General features: G+C 41.9%; 1 protein-coding gene across 1 annotated transcript in view; it reads left to right on the forward strand.

The window, feature by feature from the left end:
- The window catches only part of NID2 (nidogen 2), a 264,303-nt gene that overhangs the window by 118,954 nt on the left and 122,985 nt on the right, over nt 1-22,364 (forward strand). The window contains exons 5-8 of the mRNA XM_085626950.1: nt 3,052-3,201; nt 3,288-3,533; nt 4,010-4,210; nt 6,690-6,914. Coding sequence (XP_085483076.1) covers nt 3,052-3,201; nt 3,288-3,533; nt 4,010-4,210; nt 6,690-6,914 — 822 coding nt within the window. The remainder of the gene's footprint in view (nt 1-3,051; nt 3,202-3,287; nt 3,534-4,009; nt 4,211-6,689; nt 6,915-22,364) is intronic.

Genomic DNA, 22,364 nt, shown 5'->3' on the forward strand with positions numbered 1-22,364 from the left:
CAGTGAAAACACTGCTAATCAAGATGCCTCCTCATTTCTGGCAGACCTCCCCTGTTTTGCTATACTTACACACATGAAGGGGATATCCAAAACGCTTTTTTCACTTCCCTCAGTAATCAAACATTTTCTAGGGGCTGAACAGAATTTGCGCAAAGTACCACCCCAGCAACCATGTGGAATCTCAACTTGGTCCTAGCACAACTCCTGAAGCACCCCTTTGAGCCCAGGCAGGAAGCACAACTAAAGGATCTTGTTCAAAAGACTGTTTACCTCATTGCATTCACCACACTAAGAATGGTTAGTGGACTACATGCTTTTATTATCCAAGAGACCTTTCTCCAGATACACAAATACAGAGTGGTTATGTGAACAAACCAATGATTCATTGCTAAGATGGTCTCTCATTTCAATAGCGATCAGGCTACACAAGCTTAAAAACACAGGTTGAAAAAAGAGTGTACAATAGGCAAGAAACTAAATCACTGAGGAAAACTAACTAATTATTTGTGGCCCACACAGTGCAAAACAAGGGGTTACTCCTACCAAAAGGAACAAAGGTAAGGTAGATAGTTAAAACAATACAAGCATCCTTTAAATTGGCAGGAAAGTGCCTAAAACATAGGTCAAAGCCAAACTTTACAAGAGAAAAGGGGGCTTCCCTTACCTACCTATAAAATGTCTTAGTTCATTGTGTGGCAGCACCTTGGTCATCAGTGCAGACTTTCACAAAGCATTTTTGTGTGGATGCCCATGAAAAGGAAGAGTTAGATGAGGGCGCAGATGGCTTTAAGGCACCTGTTTGCAACCTCTCATCCTTCACACCCTGCCTCCTCAGTTGAATAAAACCACTTCATATTCAAAGCACCGTATGCGAACCTAGAAGAGAGCCACACTCCAAAAGAAACAAGCTACTTACCTCTAACAATAGCTTGGAGCTCCTCTGCATTCACATGCGACCCACCCGCCTCTCCAGTGAAAGTAAGGTGTTTACAGAGTAATCTGAGGGTTTTCAAAAGAATTTGCAAACACAGAAGGGGCAGTGTAGGTTGACGTTTACAGAGGCAATCTCCTGGACCCAACCACTAGCTGGTAAAATAAAAGCACAGCATGTGAATCGAGAATCGATTGAATGTGTAAAACTACTCTTACAGGTAAATAACTTGTTTTTTCTCTTGTGCATCTCTGCAGCTACTTGTATACTTCGAGAAATGATGCATGACACCAGACTCTCTTCACTACTTGGTGGCAGATTATGAATTGGAGTAGGATCATTGCTGTGTTACTGAAAACACCTCAAAAATGTAACCGAACATAGGAGAGATCTGTGCATACAACTATGACTGTGGCCCGTAGCTTTTCTGGTGTGCATTTCTTTGAACTCTTTTCTCCACATCATTGTCCTTGCAACAACAAGAACCATAATATACATAATACACACAAATCATACTAGCAATTATAATATAAACATACTATGACAACAATAATGAAAATAACCTAGCTATTTTCTGAGTGCTTCAGAGGGCACAGCGTTCATTTCTGCATGTATACTCGGTATACCAGAAGAATGGAAACTTTAGTTTGCTTTGACGAAATTCTAACTTGTGAACTGCCAGCAGTTTAATGTATATTCGGTGCACGGCTGAAGTGTTAATTCAACCAAATGCGCCAAAGATCACTCAATACTTAAAAAAAAAAAAAGAAATCTTTATTTTTCCTTTTATCTTCAACAAATAAACTGCAAATATCACTCACAATACTTGAGGTCTGCTTTCAAATTATAGTATTTAAGGCTCAGAATAACTTGGCATGAGAACAGAGAAAAGACCATGCATCCAGGCAGCATTTGCTGGATTCACTGAATGTAATAACTCTTGACTGTCTCAACCGATTGTAAACAGTTTCACTATCGGAGCCGTCAATCACCCCTTCAATATGTCTGGGGCACTTGTATTCCTGCAGATGTAGCATGCTGTCTTCTAATCCATCTCTGTTTGATAACAGCATCTTCTTAAGTTGAGAGTTAATGTGATTCTGCTCTTTGGAAGGTCTGGCTGCGGGAATCTACCAATTGTTTACACAGATCTGGCAAATGGGGATAATAAGATCATGATGCTGCTGTATGTGTGGCATGTGAGAGATGTACTGGGGGGGGGGGTGGAGTGTAGGCCTGATTTAAATTATGGCGGATGGCCTGTTCCTCCGCCAGGACAAAACAGTAAATTAATCCTTCTCCCTGACAGAGGTGCTCCCGCCAAATTTAGAAATGTCCACTGGCCCCAGCGGACATTTCTAGCATCGTCCGGAACCGTCGCTATGGCAGTTCCTGTCAATGGACTGTAAGTTTGATGAATGGCTCCGTCAACATGACTGAGCCATACGGCAGATTTCGTTCTCAAAAAGGAAATCCCAAAGCAGTATTTTCTTTTTGAAATTAAAAAAAAAGACATTACCACCCCCCCCCCCCCCAACCTCCACCCCCCTTTGGGAGAGGATCTTTCAGCACTTTTCAATGTCCCTCACCTCCTTCATGGTGGTACCTGGCATTGAAAATTGGCAGCCAAATCTCAGACAGCCATTACTTCATCTTCCTCCATCAGACCAGCGGAGGGGTTTGACCACGGCAGAGATAGAGTAGTTTCCACTGTTGTCAAACCTATGGTCCACCCAATTCTAAATTGGGCTAGCGGACCATAATGTTAGCGGGGAGGAAAATCCGTCGCCCACCAGACAGAGTTCCCTCTTTGCCAACATTTAAATCGGGCTGTCTGTATTCTTTGAGATTAGTCGTCTCCACAGTACTTATTGAAGCTGGAGCATCTGCAGGTGTAGAATTGAAAATATATACACACGTTCTTTCAATAATTGTGATTTGTTTGGTAGAGTTCTCTGTGGCTGCTGCAGAAATAAGGATGTATTTTTATTTTTTTCATAGTTTTTTTAAAATTATTATTTCTGTGTAGAATAAATTGGGACTTCAATGCTCGTTGGATTTGCACTTCTCTACAATTGCATCCTAAAAGCTAATGCATTTAATCTCTCCTTTGAATTTAGTGTACACGTATAAGGCTGCACGAAAGGACACTTGTGAGGGCAGCCATGGACAGTGTTCACAGCATGCTTTTTGCACAGATTATAATTACGGATTCTGTTGTCACTGTCAATCTGAATACTATGGGAATGGTAGATATTGTCTACCAAAAGGTAACTATAAGATACATTTTCTAAATTCCTTTTGGTCTTTGATTAGCAAACGTAAATGATGCAATTTCCTTTTATCATTTTCTCAGGTGCACCCCATCGTGTTAATGGTAAAGTGAGCGGAAGAATATCTGTAAATGGAGAACTTGTGGAATTTCAGGATGTTGATCTACATGCCTATATAGTTTTGAATGATGGGCGAGCCTACACTGCTATTAGTCACATCCCAACAGTAGCTGCTCGGGGTCTACTGCCATTGTCCCCCATCGGAAGTCTATTTGGTTGGCTCTTTGCTTTAGAAAAGCCAGGCTACGAGAATGGCTTTAGTATTACTGGTAAGTTCTAGATGTACAAATGCCAAGAGGTAAACCGATAAACGTTTGCTTGGCATTATCCAAACCGAAGGTAGAGAGCTTGCTCTGTTTTTTTAATTTTTAGATTATATTTGCGGATAACCTGTTATTGACTTTGTGTCATCTAGGCATCAAGAAAACTGACAAAGAGAATTTGGCAAATATTTGAGAGTTTACATATTCTTAGATCTAACCCAGTCTAAACAATATATTCACATATGTATGGAAATGGAATGTGTAAGAAATTACACGTTGAAATATAAAGAGTATATTCAGTTGATTTGAATGTTAATATGTATATTAGGATCATATTTGACCAGTAGCTGCTTCCCCCACCCCCTTAGCGCCTTGAGACCCTCACGGGTGAGTAGCGCGCTGTACAAATGTTTGATTGATTGATGTCTGTATATTCAAATGTGATTTAATGTACCTATGGGTGCATCTATTTTTTATTTCAGGTGCTAAATTCACTCACAATATAGAAGTCATTTTCTACCCCGGGGAAGAAAAAATTCATGTTACTCAGACGGCTAATGGACTTGACTCCCAGAATTATTTAAACGTTAAAACAACCATAAAAGGACAAGTTCCATTTATCCCAGAAGATGCCACAGTTCAGATTGAACCTTACAATGAGCTGTACCACTACTCTGGCTCAGGTATGGCATGCAAATATGTATTCTGTTCTGCTAAAATCTAATGTATTTGTTGGTTATAGTCAACGTGCATTCTGTGCATTTGGTAGTACCTTTGTCATATGATATCTGCAAGATTACATTTTACAACACATATTGAGAATTCATTCCTCACATCTATACATCTTGCAGTCTGCAGCCAGCAGCATTATTATCCAGTGCGACCTACCACATATTCTAGTGCCCCTCCGGTAGATTGTCTTGGAGGTCCTCTCACACTTTCCGACCTCTGCAGAATAATGTTCGGTGTGTCTTCCAGTTCCTAATAACATGTATCTGTGATGTCCACATGTGTACCGTGGCTTCTCACTAAAAGTCCAACAATTTTCCCAAATGGCTTTTGGAGAAGGGACTGTGTAGTACAGATGACTCTTAGAGTGGATCCCTCTGGGCTGTTCTAACTGACAAGGTGAGCTGGGTATAGGATACTTGTTGTCCAAGGCTCCTTTCTCACCTATAGGAAATAGCTCCTGCTGAGAGACAAATCAGCCATTCTGGCCTCTTTGCTTCTCTTCCCTAATTTGATTCTACACTAGCGGTAAACTGCTTCTAGCCCACCAAGGAGTCACTGGGTGTAATCATATAAATGGTCTTTCTTAGCTTATCAGCTCCATCCTCATTTATTTCCAATCCCTACAGCAACTAGGGTCTATTAGAAGTTGCATTAGGGATAAGAAGGATACTCCACAATTTGACTAGCTATGTTTAAATCTTTTCTGCCCCTGGTTTTTAGAAATGTATTACTTAAAGAAGTGAAAAGTATTAGGATAACATATCTTCTGGTCTACTCGCGTAAACCATGGCTTTCATGCTTCATTCTTCCTGTGAAGCTAATTTAGTGAGGTGATGGAGGATACATTGACTGATTAAGGTCCATCACCTCCTAGTCCACTTTTTTTTTTTAAATGAAATTGTTAATTGAAGGGATGATGAATGAAGAGCAAACCCTCTGCCCTGGAGTCTGCTTAGGCCACCACCCACCATTCTCCTTCTGCTACCTGCAGCCAGATCCGACGGACCAGTGTGAATTAATTCCTGGATCTGCTAAGCTGTAGTCGCTGTACCAGTCTAGGTTTCCAGGATGGTTGTATTAAAGAGCTATCCAATACTTGACTTCACCATGAGTTACATAAAATGCCTATGGGTATTATTACAACTATCAAATTTGCGAGTTCAAATTAGCGAATCGCACAAATTTGCTATTTTGAACTCGCAAAATAAAACCTACATGCATGTGGCCCACTGACCTTAGTAGAAGACTGTTTACAGTACCACATTAGTGACTTATTTGATAGTTGTGGTCTGATATGGTTGCTTTCAATTTCAGCTTGCTAACTAAGAATTCAGACCATCAAACATACTAATCGTTTATTCCTGATAAAACATTATGAAATTACCACTAAATGCAAATTAAATGTGTCCTTCAGGGTACATTCTAATCTGCATATTTTAGCTCTTGGAGTTTTTTCAGACCAACTCAAGATATTAACATACTAGGTGAAACTATAGACTGGATTTACTATGCATGCAATGTTTGACTCAAGCTATTATACATTCTACACTAATTTTAAATATGTCAGAGCATATTTTTGGTCAGTACACATCTCTAAGTTGTACATTTGTCATGTTAGACAGCTTTTGTAAATGGTGTGTAGACCTTTGTCTGTTGTTGTGAATTTCTCCAATAGTAGGCTAGGTTGCTTGAAAGGGGCAGATATGTGGTGTGATATAGCCTACAGGATGCCATGAAGGTTTTCTTTTTCTTTTATTCTGTGTAACATATTTTGTGCATGTTGCCATTGGTATTGTCCCAGTAGTGTGGTCTTTCTTCAAGCAATACTATTCCATCCTACAGTATTTTGGCAGGGAGTTCATTGTACATTAGCTTCCTTCAGTGCAGAGAGATTGCTTCATGACCTTTCAAGTCTTGCTAAATGAGAGTTCATGAAAATTCAATACAAGAACCTCACTGTTCCTACTAAGATGTTATATGGCTGGGAATGGACCTGAAATTTAAAAAAACTTGAAAGTCTGGGACTTCTCCTCATTAATGCCTTGTTAACAAAACCCCACAGAAATTGTGTAATGTAGTCTTAACTTAAATAATTGATGTTCAGCAAACTAATAGACTCTTAGCAAGGCAGTAAATCAATGATATCGAGGTCAATAGAACGACCTTCTTATATATTGACTCCTCCTTATCGACAAGGAAAACATTGCATGAAACACATCTGTGGACTTCTAGCTATACTTCACTCCACATATACTTGCCTTGATTAATTATTAATAGTCCATATTGTGGAGGTATTATAAGTGATGGTAAACATTAAAACTTTGATAGTAATGGTAAAACACTCTCACCAACAGAAGTACAGGGCTCAATTTTATATGTAGGCATTTTTAGCCCCTGCTTTTCAAAGTGTTTTTTTGTTTTTGTGTATAGCTGTGACATCTACGACCCGCAGAGAATATTCAGTTTCTTCTGGAAGCGAATCCCAAAAATACTATTACCGATTGCATCAGAACATTACATACGAGGACTGTATTCATGACCAACGAGTTCCTCCAAGCACGCAGAAGCTTCAAGTTGATCGAGTGTTTGTTTTTTACAGCAGAGAAGAACGTGTCCTTCGATATGCAATGACAAACCATATTGGCCCCGTGCAAGGTAGGTTACTTTCTGATAAGTTTTTGTTTTTTCTTTCTTTCTGGTGGCACAACTTCAGCTACATGTTCACGGTCTAAAGAGCAGATTTGTAGAAATTGTTTTGTATTGTGCACCAGTGATGCTACTAAATACATGTACAACATTTAAAAAAATGTAGTAAATGTTAACCCACCCAGTCAACTCTACTGCTTTATCTCAAAACAAAGTAAATTTTAAATGTTTGAAAACTGTACAGATGTTCTGGCTTTAGCTCAGTTGTGATGTTGGGTGCAAGAAAAGGGCTAAGGGAAGGATTCCCTTATGCAACCATTTTATTTGAGCTATTTTATATAGTAGGACTCTAAGAGCTTTGGCCATGCTTGCTCATTTATTTTTATTGAAACAGGAGTATTTCAACAGTAGTGGTTCCTCCCTTATGGCGGCGGAGCATCACCTCCCCCTCCCACCCACTGGCAGAGCAGCAAGCATGAAAAATAAAATGGTAATGAAGAGATTTCATTACCATTTTATTTTTCAGTTCAGCCGAGTGGCAGTGCTGGGCGGGGCCATATCTGCTAATTGGCAGCAGAGAGAAGTGTCTGCTCCAGCTTTAACCGCGCATATCACTTTGGCCCGCTGTCTTGTGACGGACAGCCTGACATGCGCATTTTAAACCTCTCAGCTGTCTTAGACAGCTGGGTGGAGAGCAGGCACAGGCCCCCAGTGCATGAGGGAGCTTTGAAGCAGCCCGCAACAACCAATCCTGGTGTTTTTATCATGCTACCTAATAGCAGCATGAGAACAGCATTAGGATTAGTTAGAGGAGTTACTCAGAGACTCCTTGCTGCCTTGGAGCCTCGGAGTGCAGCAAGACCAAAGAACACGGGGTTTATTTTTTCATAAAACTGCTTTCATATCCACTTGCCGGCAGTGTAAGAAAATCGCACTGCCTTGGTTCAGCCTCCACTCCAGAGCTCTCAATCGTGGCCCAGTATAAACCGTTTATAACGGGACCACAATTGAGAGCTGTACTGGTTTCTCACAGTGGGTCAAAAATGTTGCCCCACTGTTTTATAATTCAAGCAGCCGCTACTGATTTCAAACATGGCATCGGGTACATATAACATTATGAAGTTTATAGCCCTGTTAATATGCAGAAACCACAATTTGATGACTGGGACATGGGGGGATATATAATTTAGCTAGTATTAGACCGTATACTGCATGGTTGGATTCTTGATTTATACATTTGAATTACACAAATAACACTTTCCCTTTCTCAGACGTATTGATATCAAGTGATTTGCTCATAATGACATTGATTTTGTACAGATGCAGCACTAAAAACATCCATCTTTCCCTGGTCTGTGTACCTGTGCTCAAGCGTGGGTTTCGGGAAACTGCTACCACATGAGGAAGCAATGATCATAAAAATCTGAACTACAGTCTGAAGTCTGGGTTAGAACTTCATCGGACTCATTCATATTTTATGCAAATAAAATTACCAGTTTTCAGCTCTGACCTTGCAATGATGTATTTACAGGGAGTTAAGAAGATCAGTCTTTCCATGATGCATTTTTACAAAATAGGAAGCTGAGCAGAAAACGGGTTTAAATTGCTTGGGTGCTTATGTTGTTCCCTGCAGGTTGCAACGAGCGGCATGTTATAGAGCCGCGGACATGCGAATCACTGGGCTCAAGTTTGCCTGAAAACCCAACTTGCACGGCACCCTTGGGCCAGACCACAGCATCATAGCTGGGACGGCTCATCTTGCTGTGTGCCAATAGACCGCTCAAACTAAATACATAGCATTCCTCCAAAGCTTTAAGCATGCAACAGAATAGAAGATACAACAAGGCAGTAGCTGCGTTTTCAAATTTGAAATTAATCCTTAACCCAGTTCTGCTACAAAACCGCTGTCTGAAATGATGTGGCTAGGTCACAAAGTCTTAAAATGTTTTGAGACCGGCAGGCCCAGAAAAGCACTACCAGCCATAGGGGAGAGGCTAGATACCATGTTGAAAGCAGACACAACCAGAACAGGTAAGAGCAGTGGGGAGAAGTCTGGGGGGGGGGGGGAGTCAACAGGCGACCGGATGGGGAAAATAACATAAATAAATAAATAAAACCACTTACCTTGCGCTCGCCGCATCGCCGACTCTGCTATGCGGCGAGTGCAAGGTAAGTGGTTTTATTTATTTATTTATGTTATTTTCCCTATCCCGTCGTATGTCGACTTGCCCCACCCCACTGCTCTTACCTGTACCAGCCACGCCTGGTTGAAAGGTTGAATCAGGGTGGGCGTGTGAGTCAGCATGGTTGGTGAGGCTAGGCTTCGTGCAGTCTTACCATGCATGAAATTGGCTTACTGAATAGTTAGAGTCTACATGTAATTTGTGCACAGGAAATCACTAAGTCATTTGAGAGAAAAAACACACATGCTTTGTCACTTACAGCCAATAGGTGCCTTCCGTGTCAACTACTCCAAACATCCTAGCGTGATGTGGCCTGTGTATGTAATTAATTGTAAAGTACAATTCTCTTTCAGCAGATGGCACCCATGCACTAAACAATTACACTTGGCCGGCTGGTAAGGTTTTAGTACCATTATGCCAGGGTTCGCGGTGTAGGCTCTTTGAACAAAGCAGCTGAACTAACCTTGGATTACAAGTTCAGGAGGTGTCATTCTTGTATGAATGGGAAAGGATGGAGGGCAACATCATCACCAAGCTTACCATAGGCCCCAACAAGAGTGAGTTGCAATGTATAGGCTTTGCACGCTTTACACTGACTTGATGAGGACATGTCAAGCATGGCTGATCAAGGACCAACCTCGTAGTCAAGCTATGTTGTCCCCCCACGGGCTGCATGTTACAGAGATAGGGACATGTGGATCACTGAGCTCACGTTGACTACGCAAAACTGAAAAACCCAGCTTACACAGCACAATTTATCACCTCTGCTGTTGCACCTCTGGCCAGACCACTACAACATAGCATCCAGTGGTTACATCGTTGTGCTGCAACAGAGTGGTTGAACCAAATACATAATGGTGCTCCCCAGTGAGCAATAAGCAAGTGTTTTCAAAAGTGTGGGACAATGATGTCAGAGGTGGCACCAGTAACACTGGGCACAGAAAGCCCATCATAGCTCACTCTAAACTAAGACCTAGAAATGCTGCCATCCTTTTGTAGGTCTTGCTTCTTTTTAAATTAGTTGGCACATGCTGCACTCACCTATGCTTCTTAGGTTTTTCCCTTCCTGGAACATGGCCCAAGTATTTGTGTCAGTCCACTGCTCCATTATTGGCAATACTTTTTAGGTCTAGCCTGCGACAGCCCATGCGATGCATGTGCTCTCTCTTGCGAGACACTAATGTTTACAGTAAAGGACTTGGAGCCCGCACATTACTTACCATATGTTGGCTTCAGTGTCACTCTTCTTTGCAGCCTCCTAATTAGCTAGCACAGTGAAAGCATCACTTCCATTCCTTTCTTTGGAACACAGACCAAGCACAGATTGATTCAACTTAATTAGTGCACACCCGCTGCTCATGCTGTGATTGAGTTGCTATTTGTTCTTCCCCACTACCACTCCCCATTCCCCCGTCTGGTACTTCGTCCACCCTGCAGCTCCTTCATTTTGTTTTCCTCATACCCCCTCCTCCTGCGGTCCGTTATTGCTTCTCCCCCTCCTCATGTTGCTTCCCCCCCCCCCCCTCTGGCTTTTTTTACACATATTGCACAGCAGCATGGGTTGATGTTTAACATGGCTCAAACAAAAAGCTATGATGCAGTCAACATTGGCCTCCTCATAGAGTTTTTAGTCCTTGATTTTAAGCCATGTTGCACAGCAGCTACTACTGTTGTGCAACATGTCCTAAAAATATTGGTAAAAGCCAATAGATCTTTCGTAGGCATGAGCTGTTGGCTTTGCCAATACTAGTTTCTTTTTGTCTAAGCCCCGACTATAATGCATGTCTTTTCCATCAGACTCCCTCGTGTACTTGTCGTCTGTGTTGCTTCGGGCCCCCACACTCTTCACTCCATCTTGCTGTGCCCTTTGTGTTACTTGCCCACCCACTGTCCTTGTTGTTGCTTGCCCCCTCCCACTGTCTGAGTTGTTGCACGCCCTTCCACCCCCTCCCTCTCTCTGTATTGGTGCTTGCCCCCACCCACTGTTCATGTTGTTGCTTGCCCCCCTGTTGTCTGTGTTGCTGATCTCCATTCCTCCTCCAGCCACCCTCCTTCTGTGTTGCCTCTCAACCCCACCACGCTATCAACAAAAAAAAGGTGCCGTGACCCTGGCCAGCGCTGGCCACATCCAAGGTTTTTTTTTCAACCACACCCTCCATCCTTGTGACAGCCCCATACTTCCTCCATCGTATTGTCAAATGTTCCCCACACTAAAAACAAACCAGCATTTGCAATGCAATAGATCTCGCATTTGAGAGAGTTTAAGCTACTGCCATTGTAAATGACAATGCCTTTTATTTATCTGTTTTGATTATTAACACATGAATTAAAGGCATTGTCATTTACAATGTGAATAGATCAAACTCTTATAAGTGCGAGACCTATTTCATTTCAAAGAAGTGTCTGCTATTGTCCCGGGCTGCTTGGAAAGTGAAAGCGGGCATTGCACACTGAATGTTGCAGGAAAGTATGTTGTGCCTGCAGTAGGAGAAACTCATTAAAGAAATTAGTGCTGACAGGCTAAATAAGACATACTGTGTAACAGAAGTAAAAGGGCCAGTCCTCATGGGAGGTTACAAACGAAGACAAGGCGGTACTAAGCCTATTAACAAATCAGAAGCCAGCATTTACAAAGGACAATGACACAAGCCAATGAAAAATATGGGCGGAGCTTCACGTCCATACTCGAATACAGCATGCCTCACAGAGCAGCGCATGTGCTGCCCAGGCTCAACCTAAAAAGCGCTTGGTCATAGAACATTTTTTTCTTACTTTCAGCAATGCTGCTCAACAGCTCTTATGCTTTGCAACATGGCTAAAAACATTCCCAAAGCTAATAGCTCTTGTTGATGAGAGCTATTGGCTTTGCCAATGCTTCTTACTTCACTGCACACAAAGGAGGCAAAATGGTTCACCATTTGAAAAAGAATGGCACAGTGTCAGTTTCTTACGGATGTCTCCTTGGTATAACACAACCCTACTAGCAAACGTTATTTTATGACTTGGGACATTCTGAATTTGCTGAAACATCTTGTTCATGCAATTGCTAGAAGATCTTGGGGAAATAAGCATGATGTGCACCTTTAATGTATGGAGAGTGTCAATAATAAGCAATATTAGCTGAAGGCACTTTTTATGGCAAAAAACATGGCCTGGGGGAAGTTTTCGCTATGTTTTCTTTTCCCTTTTTAGGTCTCGGCTGCGAAGGCTGCGCTAGCGCAGTCTCGCTCCGAGATTTAATGACTTGGAGAAGAGGGGCTTGAACCCGCCCCTTCTCCCCTGTTCTCCATTGGCTGGCCTCGTAAATGCTGGCCAGCCACTGGAGAAGAGGTCAGTCACTCCCATTAGGCCCCGTCCTTTTCGGATCGGGGGGCGTGTTTTTTAAAGAAAGTCTCATTCTCTCCTCCAGCCAATGGCTGGAGGAGAGAAAAGACAAACACGCCCCCGAATCCGAAAATGCCACTGCCTTTCTCCGAGGCATTTCTTCTTGACCTCGGAGAAAGGCAGTGGTGTGCCTTTTACTCTGCCTTGTTTCTTCTATTTCATAAGGCTGAAAGACTGAACTGGGCATGCTAGGATTTAATCGAGTGACTGGTGGGTTACCCCCAGATCCCGGGAGCAGGCTTCAACATAATGGGCCATATGTAGTGGTATGTGATCCTTAAGGAGTCGAACTTATGAAACAAAGTGCACCTTCCTGATGTTTTTGGATTTAAAAGATGGGAGACAACCTACTGACTTAGGGCGGTGGGAAACTCCGAGTCCTGGGATTTGAAATACGCGACGCTGGGCCCTTTCAAGAAGGAGCGGATGTGGCACCTACGCCATTTCCGCCTCTCTCCCACAGAACTCCTGCTAAAAAAAAATCTCACGGCTCTGCTTACGGAGAGTCCATCACCACCTCGTCTTTACCTACTAAATCGCCTTTACTCTTTGCTTCCCAAGTGTACCACGAATAAAACGTCTGCTAATCCCGCCAGTGTCTGATAAAGCGTCCAATAAAGGGGCTTATTAAACCCCTCCCAGGCTCGGCCTCTTCTCTTATCACTGCCGCCCGAGCCCGCCCCTCTCCCTTTGTGCTGCTCCGAATGGCGCTCCGTGGCTCGCGGGACCCCGCTGAGAAAGTTACATCTCCCGGGCTCCAGGGCTGACCTGAGGAACTGAACTGATAGGAATTTCAAGGCCTGGTAGGCCTGCAAGGCACATGCTGGGCACCTTCGGACACAAGGGTGATGCATTAAACTCCTATTTGCTGCACACCCGGGGAGGCCATGATGACGGTGAAAGGGCCAAGGCTTAGAATTGACCAAAAAGCAAAGCAAATCAAATCAGCAAATGGTAATTTACGGAAGGCAAGATTCGACGCACGAAAGCACAACTCAACCGACCACTAAAGGGATGTTAAACATGTTTTAAAAACATCTTTCGGATGCATAGTAGATTCAATTCATGCATAAAGTGAGTGGAAGCTTTGTCTACGCGATAGAGGTGGGCGAGCCAACAAGCAGGGGGAGCCAAGCCAGGGTTCTGGCTTAGTTAGGTAACCTAAAAATGTCTGTTATAAAAAAAAGAATACAGCGGCCCCTACCCCCACACACAACCTTCCGGTGGGCCTATCCATGCTCACCCCTCCCCGCTGCAGCCTGGGCGGACCTGGGGCCGCTCCTTCCTTCTCTCCTCCCCTGGCCCGAGTGTGCGCTGCCAGCGGCAGGAGGAGCTGCAGCATGGCGGCCGTGGAGAGCAGCCGAGTGTGCGAGACGCAGGGCTGCTGCAGCCAGGCCAAGCTGCAGTGCCCCACCTGCATCAAGCTGGGCATCCAAGGTTCGTACTTCTGCTCGCAGGTAGGGGAGGGGATGGATTCGGGCCTGTGGGGGAGCAGTAGGGTGCGTGCATGTGAAGCCCAAGCGCCGGCACTCATGCTGTCAGCAGTGAACACCCTGCCGGGGTTTGATTTGGCTGATATGCCCGGGCACGAAGCTTGCCTCGTCTGTGTAAGAGGGCGGCACCAGCTCCACTTTGAGCCGGGTCCTGCTCCTGTGCAGGTGCAGAGGGGCCTAGCCCGTAGCTGCGATCAGGTGGTGCGGGAGTTGGAATGAGTGTCGGCGTTTATTTATATAGCCCTTGAAATATGGGGTTTGACAGAGCAACCCTACACTTTTTATGCAGTTTGCGAGTTGCACATAAGCTCGCCCTTCGCCTTAATCTTTCTTAAAATGTAATTTTGGTTCACAAGTTTCTTTTAGGATTTTCTGCACGTCTCTGATTCTCTATAAACCTCCATCTTTTTACAACTTTGTCCTGCTCGCCGCGTTGCCACAACCTCCGCTATCTGCAAGTCAGTGTCTCTGCACGTGGGTCCCATGCCTTTTTTTTTTCTCTCCGTTTCCTGACTTTATTTCTACCAATCTTATTATTCTTTTATTTCTAGTGTATTTCAAAATGACCTTGCCCTAAAAAATAATTTGATATGTTGTACTGTTCTGCGGGGGGTTAAGTTAATTTTTTTTTTACTTTTATTATTTTTTATTGACCCTTTCCCTAGTCGTTGCCAGTTACTTACAGGGACGCTCTGTGCCACTGGCATCATTACGAAGATCTTTAGGTCAGCAGTAAAGTAAAGGACAGCCTTTCTTTCGGGTGTGTTGCAGGAGGTTTTGAGGCCTTCAGTAACTTCTGAGATTGACACATGACAGCAGTTTATGCAGGGTTAAATATAGTTAAACGCACCTCCGTGTCATCACGCACTACATGAAAGCACTTCCCACATATGCTTAAAACAACAAGCATTTACAATGCAACGGTCTCGGCATTGTTAAAGTTAGAGCTATTGGCATTGCTCATGACAATGCCGTTTTTTTAAATGTTTTAGAAACAAAAACATAAACAAAAAAAATGTCATGAGCAATGCCAATAGCTCTAACTTTACCAATGCCGAGACCATTGCATTGTAAATGCTTGTTTTTTTTTTTGTTGCACTTATTCTACGTAAAATGCGTTCTTGACCATAATGGACACCAGGGCACGTTTCTTATTTCGCAAAATGTCCAATTTGCATTTTATTTAATTTTTCCATAATTTTACCTAGTCTTTTGAAAAATGTGCATAATTATGCAAAAGGAGATAACATGAGTTTCGCACACACTTAATGAAAAAGTGGCATATGTAAATTTAGAATAAAATGATTTCAAAAGTGCACAACCAAGGCGGAAGAGATGTGGTCTAGTGGCTGAGTTATAGTACATGGGTTTTAATTTTGCCACTGACAACAGACTTGTAATTCTGTACAAATCTCTTAATTTCAATGTGTGTAAAATTTTAAGCATATGGAATGTGATACAATTGTAAAAGGTCTGAAATGTAATGAATTGTATTTAGAATGCTTTATGTGGAATTGTATATTTGTGATAGAAGAGAAAGGGTGTAAGGATTCTAAAGACGGCAGTTGGGAAGTTGCTGCAGAAGGGAACAGCTGGAGGACACTGACCTTATCAATAAAACCCACCTTTAAGCAATTGTGGTGGAAGACTCATTAGTGGATATCAATTGTGTGTCCTCCAGTGTCCCTGTGAGGATTCTGAACATCGGGAGTGCTGTCGGCAGGTGCTTGCTGTGGGTTTCTGGATTCCTGGTTGACGTTTACGGTCCGGTGCAGTGGACTAATCAGCAGCATCGGGGGTGTTGCGGCGCACTGTTGACACCATTTATCCAATTGGCAAGTGGTTTGTTGTGGGAGAGTGCTCAGGCATGGGCCGGTAGCGGGTCAAGCGCTCGAGTTCAAGCATGTGCAATTCAAGGAGATACGACTTAAGAGAATGTGCTTAACCCAGAAACAGGCCACATGGTGGAGCTCAGGCAGGCGCATTCTAACTACACCCGCATGTACACAGCATTGTCCTGACTCAACAGATATTGTTTTTATAGAACAGAAAATACGATCCAGAGTGTACGTAGTTAGTTCTGGAAAATATGTATTAAGTGGCTTGATCAGACGTTTTTTGGTATAATATTGGATCCTGATCATCCCCTCTAAGTTTTGTTTACTGAATCAAATTGCAAGTCTGGCTAGGATTGGGAAAAATAGTTTTGGAGTGTTTTCTCATCTAAATTGGGATGTTTGAAGGTTTTTGTCATAAAATTATACTTAAAGACAATGTAAAACCAATTGTGCATAAGGTTCGAAATGTACCTATAACCATGAGAGCTGTGTTAAGGGAAGAGTTGAACAGGTATTAGAAAGTGAAGGGATTATTGAGCAAATGGAATTTGCTGAGTGGGTAAGTCCTTTAGTTTTGGCAAAGAAGTTGGATGGCAAGATTCATATGTGCATCGATCTGAATAAGTCAATTTCGGTGGATCGGTATCTAGTTCCAAAAATAAGTGAAATGTTATGTACCATTGGTGAAGCTAAGTTGTTTTCTACACTTGATTTGTCCCAAGCATATCATCAGATTAAGTTACATCAAACATAGAAACATTTAAAATCCTTCGTAACAGCCAAGGGTTTGTACGAATGCCGTTGGACTTGCCTCTTTTTCTGCAGTCTTCCAAAGGATTATGCAGAAGTTGTTTGTAAACGAGTTTAACAAACTTTTTCCAAGATGATATCTTGGTCTGGGGCAAGGCTTTGAATGATCACAATACTAACTTAGCGAAAGAATTGAAAATATTTAGTGATGATGGATTAATAGTAAGTTCAAATAAGTGCAAGTTTGCAGTTGAACAGGTGGAATATTTGGGTCATACCATCTCAGAAGGCGGCATAAGTTCAAAAATGAGGTTGGTGAAGGCAATAAAAAATGATCTGCCTCCAATAAATAAGAAACAATTGAGATCATTTTTGGGAATGGCGGAGTATTATGCTGTTTATTTAACATTTATCGGATTTCACTAGAGAAGGATGAGATATTGAAGAAAAATGTCAGATTTGTTTGGACTTCAGAAGGTTAGGATGTTTTTGCACTAATGAAGAACAATATTGTAAATGCTGTCAATTTGAAGCCTTTCAATGTGAATGACCAGCCTGTAATAGTTACGAATGTCAGTATGTATTGTTTAGGAGCATTGTGATGCAGGAAAGGAATGGTAAAGAAAGAGTGATTGTGTTTGCTTCTCATACTCTTAAGGGAGCTGAAAGAACATACAGTGTAATTGAAAAAGAGGCGTTAGTATCTTGGTGGGCTATCAATCATTTTAAAATTTACATTTGGGTTAGTGCATTCGATTTGAAGACTGATCATAAGCTGTTAATTGAATTATTTTCCACCAAGGGGGCTGGGAACGCTGCATCTATGTTGGCAAAGTGGCTTTGTTATTTGCAGGAATTTCCCTTTGAAGTTAAATATGTTCCAGAACATACTGATATCAATGCTGATTGTTTATCTCGCCTTCCATTTCAAGTCGAGCATACTATGAGAGAAGGTTGTGAAGGTGATGAGGATGTGTTTGTGGCTGCTGTGTCAGAATGTTGTAATGGAGTTAATACAGAGGAAGAGTGGAATTGTGAAGTTGAATTGGATGAAGAAATGTTCGATAAATGTTTGGTTTTAGATTGGCTAAGGGAACCAGTTTTGTTATTGTATAATTATAAAGCTATTTAGAGTGAATTGGTATGGATTGATAAGTTGTATTGTGGTAATAATGTGGTTGTTCCAGTAAAATTGAGGGAACGGTTGATTAATTTATTACATGAAGGGCATAGAAATCACTTTTGGTGGCCTAGTATCGATAGAATGATTGAAAGATTTGTGAGAAATTGTTATCCTGAACTAGAAGTGATAAGTCGCATGAGTCTCAGGAGATGCCAATACCACCTGTGGAATTCCCAAATGGGCCGTGGCTGAAATTGGGGTTGTATATCTGTGGTCCGTTCAATGTAAAGGGATTTACAGGAAAGTGTGCCTTTGTATTGCTAAACTATTTTTCTTAATGGCCTGAAATGAAATTTGTGAATTATGTAAATTTCAAAAGTGTTGTGGAGTTATTGAGTGATGTGTTTGTACAAGAAGGGAGGCCAAAGGAACTAGTAATTCATAACGGCCCCCAATTTGTGTCTGGACAAATGGCGGAATTCCTACAGAAGAATTGTGTTACTCACCATATTAGCGCTTTGTATCACCCAAGAGGAAATGGTTTGGTGGAAAGACTTAATCGGGCTTTGTCAGAGATTATGCAGTTGGGTGCTGGCAGTGAGTTACCATGCAAGGGAGAGTTTCAAAAGATTGTGGGAAATTGTAAAACCATGCCATATTCAGCTACTGGAGTTACACCTTTTTGTTTATTAAAAAGGCAGAGAACCTCATTCAATAGTGTATCCGGGTTGCATGAAGGATAATTTGTCAGTGGGATGTGATTTGGAGAAAGTAAAAAAGCGTGTATAAATATCAAAAGAATTATCAGTTGAGGCATGAGAAGATTTCAAAACGCAAATCATCTTCATTTATTTTAATTAAATGGGTCAAGTGCAAGAGAGGAAGAATGGGAAAGAAGAGTTAATCTGCTTGGTCCTCACCATGTAAAGTAATTAAGGTAAAAGGAAATACTGTAGAATTGCAAAAGGGTGATGTTTGGAATGCTCGTAAATTAACGAACTGTTATTCTACAGAAGTGCAGGAACTGAATAATAAGTAAGGAGAACATTTTTCTTATTGTGAATAATATAGTATTATCAGATATATAGTAAGTTATTATGCTTGTATCTTGTTGTGGAACAGTATTTAGACAGGTTTCTTCCTTTATTGAATATTAATGATTGTAAGGAAGGGGATATGTTCTATTTAGAAATAATCATCTAGAATGATATGCATGTATAATAAAAGGGAAAGGGTGAAAGGATTCCAATGACGGCAGTTGGGAAGTTGCGGCCGATGGGAATGGCTGGAGGACACTGATCTTATCAATAAACTCACCTTTAAGCAATGGAGGTGGAGGGATCCTTCTAATGCAATTGCTCAATTAAAAAAACATGGAACTCCCCATTAGTGGTTGTTTCACAGCAAGCATCAAGCTATCCAAATACCAATATATAGATACAAGACTCAACGTAAAAACAAGATATAATAAATTGTCGGTGGAGCCTGAAATGTAATGCTCTTAGCCAAGGCAGGTCTGTGTAATATTCAGTTGTGCATCTGATAATGCCTAATTGCAGATACTGCCTTCTGAGGTTCTTTTTGTTTTTTTGCTACCAAAGCTGGCCTCCTCTTACATAATTCAATGGTCAAACGATCACCTAAACCATTGCAGATTGTGGAAGCCGTACGCTTAAAAAAACATTGCTTTTCGGAATGAAATGTGACCAGCTCAGTTCCCTTCTTTTCAGTTTTCAGTGGTGGTTGTTAAATCAGTTTTTCACATTAATTAAAAAGCAGCCACTCTTCTTCCTATTTAATTTGTGAAGTGAATAACTCCACCGTGTATTGCTCCAATCTGCGGGAGACCGAACAATTGGAGTTCATAAGCTTGTTAAAATAAATATTGTGATCTTGTGTGTAATACATAATGGTGAATATGAGTTAGAGAGATACTACCATAAAGCATAGAAAAGTATTATCTTTTCATTAAAGTACCTGCCTTCGAGCAGTACAATATGAATCCACTTTTCCTGAAGTCTGCTTTTTAGTGACCACACCATAAATTCTGAAATAAGCTATTAAAGAAACTGGTGTACGGTGTGATCAATGCAAGCCCCCTACCCAGTACTAGCCTCATTTGTCATATAAATCTAGCACAGCTTAAATTCTGTTTCTTCTTCCACCCTAGAGCCCAAGGAGATGCCAATGGGGGTGCATATTCTTCTCTGATGTCTGGTGTTCTCCATGTCGCTACATCATTCAAAACAACAACCAAGCAGAGAGTATGAGTCTAAGACTAGTTAGTCAATGAGGGCAGGAAGACCCAGAAAAACTCAGTTGAAACTGGTTACACTATGTAGTTTTTAGCAAGACCATGTTTACCTGATGAGGAGAGAAGAACCAGTCAGTTTTGGGGATGACCTCAATAGCTGCATGTGTAAAATGCCAAAATGTCCTGGTGTCCAAGACCATGACCTGCAATGCCATCACAAAAGAGGACCTACGAAAGCAATGCTGTCAGCAAGTGGTAGCGTTGGCCGGCTGTATAAAGCCAAGCTCCAGACCACCATAAGCAATACAGAGTTAAAGCGCAGTTACTGGAAGTGTAACCTGAGAGTAGTACATTTATTATACACTCCTAACATCGAGGTTATGAAGATGTTTTTTAACAGGGAAAGTCCTAAAAAAAAGTAATCTTTTAAAGTCCTCTCTGGTCCAAATGATAATAAAAATGTCTACAGAGTTCAACCCTGTTCTAGTAAGATAAATTACTAGTGAGCTTGTGAAATTATATAAAAAATGATTTCTTGGCTCAAAATAGGCTGTTGTGAGACTGGCTGAACCCCAAGATGGCAAGCCGTGCAATTGCAACAGGATTTTGAAACAAGTTTCACTGTTGCAGGTTGAGCGCCTTCAAGTCTCTCCACCTCAACATTGTCTTACTCGCCCTCAGAAAACAGGAGCTTCTGTGTCTCAGTAGCTGTTTCATCTGTCATCCCCTTCTATGGAACACAATACGATATGTTCGGCTGGACTGTATTAATGAAATGGGTGAATGATATGGTGTGACTATGTTTCCTGATGTTTTCTATTCATGATTGCTTTTATAAACGAGGTTCCGTCAGCACTGGGATATTTAAGTTGCCGCTTTCAACTGAGCGCAAAGGACAGAAATCATATTGAACATCTCCCTAAATGTTAGTATATTAAGATGACGCCTCGTCGTGGGGTAGTAAGCGCTATGCAAATGCAATTACAACTACAATAATCTGGTATTCATCACCCACTTCAACTTTATCACTCCCTTGAGCTTGTAAAGTACAGGGTACTGCTGGATTCCTGATTGGTTAAAGTCGAGAAGGTTTCATCTGTTCTCTTTGGCTGACTATAGTTTCTGGAGTCCTGTCAAGGACTGATGATATCACGCTGATGTTTGCAGTTTGCTAAAGATGTGTAAGATTAGTTATGTTTAGTTTGTTAGTCATCTGGAAAAAATGCTCTCGAGGCACAAAGTGCTGACAAAGTTGAATAATTCCAGAGCCTATTACTCTTCTTGTGTGTAACTTAGATAACAGTCTCAATTGGCTCCCATGACTCTTCAAGTGGAGGTTAACTCCTTCTGTGGGCACCCTATGGTGCAGTTGCACGCTGACTAGACTCGTTCAATTCTTCCTCCTGTCTTTTGGTAGTGCCTAGATTTAACTCCATGCATGAACCTGTTGAGAAGGAGAATACCACTGTGTTGGTGAGAGAAGAGGTGGTATGTCAGAATACCAATAAGAAATAATTGTCTGACCTTAACTTTGTGACCTAAAAATAGTTTACTAAACTATTTCTCTTTTCGGTATATTATATTACAAACCCAAATTGAGTGATATTTTGGTAAACATAATTAAGATGTTGTATTTTAGTCCGACCGTGTTTAGGCAGCAATATGCTGGTACCATACAGAGTGAAGAACAGTATTGCAAGGGGAAGCAAAGAGGATTCCTCCTGGTGTTCACATGCAATCCTACTGCCCCATCCCTGAAACACTGTAGTTGCAAGCAGTGCAGCCATCCAGTGGCACTGCCCCTTATATGTCCTTCTCTTTGGCTGGCCACTGAAGGCAGCCTTTCTCAGAGATGGATCTGCTAAAGCAAATCTGAACTTCTTACCCCAGACCACGTTTTTGAGGGGCAGTCGTCCACACCAACATTCTTGGTCCAGTTCACAGCCCTGGGCCCTATTGTGGTCACGGACTGATCGGAACATCTACTATCAAAACAGAAACAACTGCACTTTAACACTTTGACTAGGACCGACATGCCACACACCCCTTGGAGTCCACTTGGTTTACAAAAATGTAATTGAAAGCCTCGATTTTAGAATTTTTCGTATACCGTCAGTGCCAACTTGAACACCAAAAAGGTTGTTCTGCCACTGTTGGTATGGTCTGCTTGCAAATGCTGAAGTACTCCACATCCAGGTTCTCTCTGAACTGTTGACACAGCCAGCCATTGTCCTTTCTGAGACCTATCCTACTTTCCATTACCCTCTCTACTCGCTTATAAATCCAGCCATATAATCGTGGCATGTGAGGCTTTTGCCAATCAATTTCCAAGACCACCTTCCATCATGATGTCACATCTGCTGGAGTGGCACAAAAACAAGGAGGCCAAATCCGGTGCAGGAGAGTACGAGAGATCACACCCAGCTAAGTGCTG

Source organism: Triturus cristatus, chromosome 9 (genome assembly GCF_964204655.1).
Source record: "Triturus cristatus chromosome 9, aTriCri1.1, whole genome shotgun sequence".
NCBI lineage: Eukaryota > Metazoa > Chordata > Amphibia > Caudata > Salamandridae > Triturus > Triturus cristatus.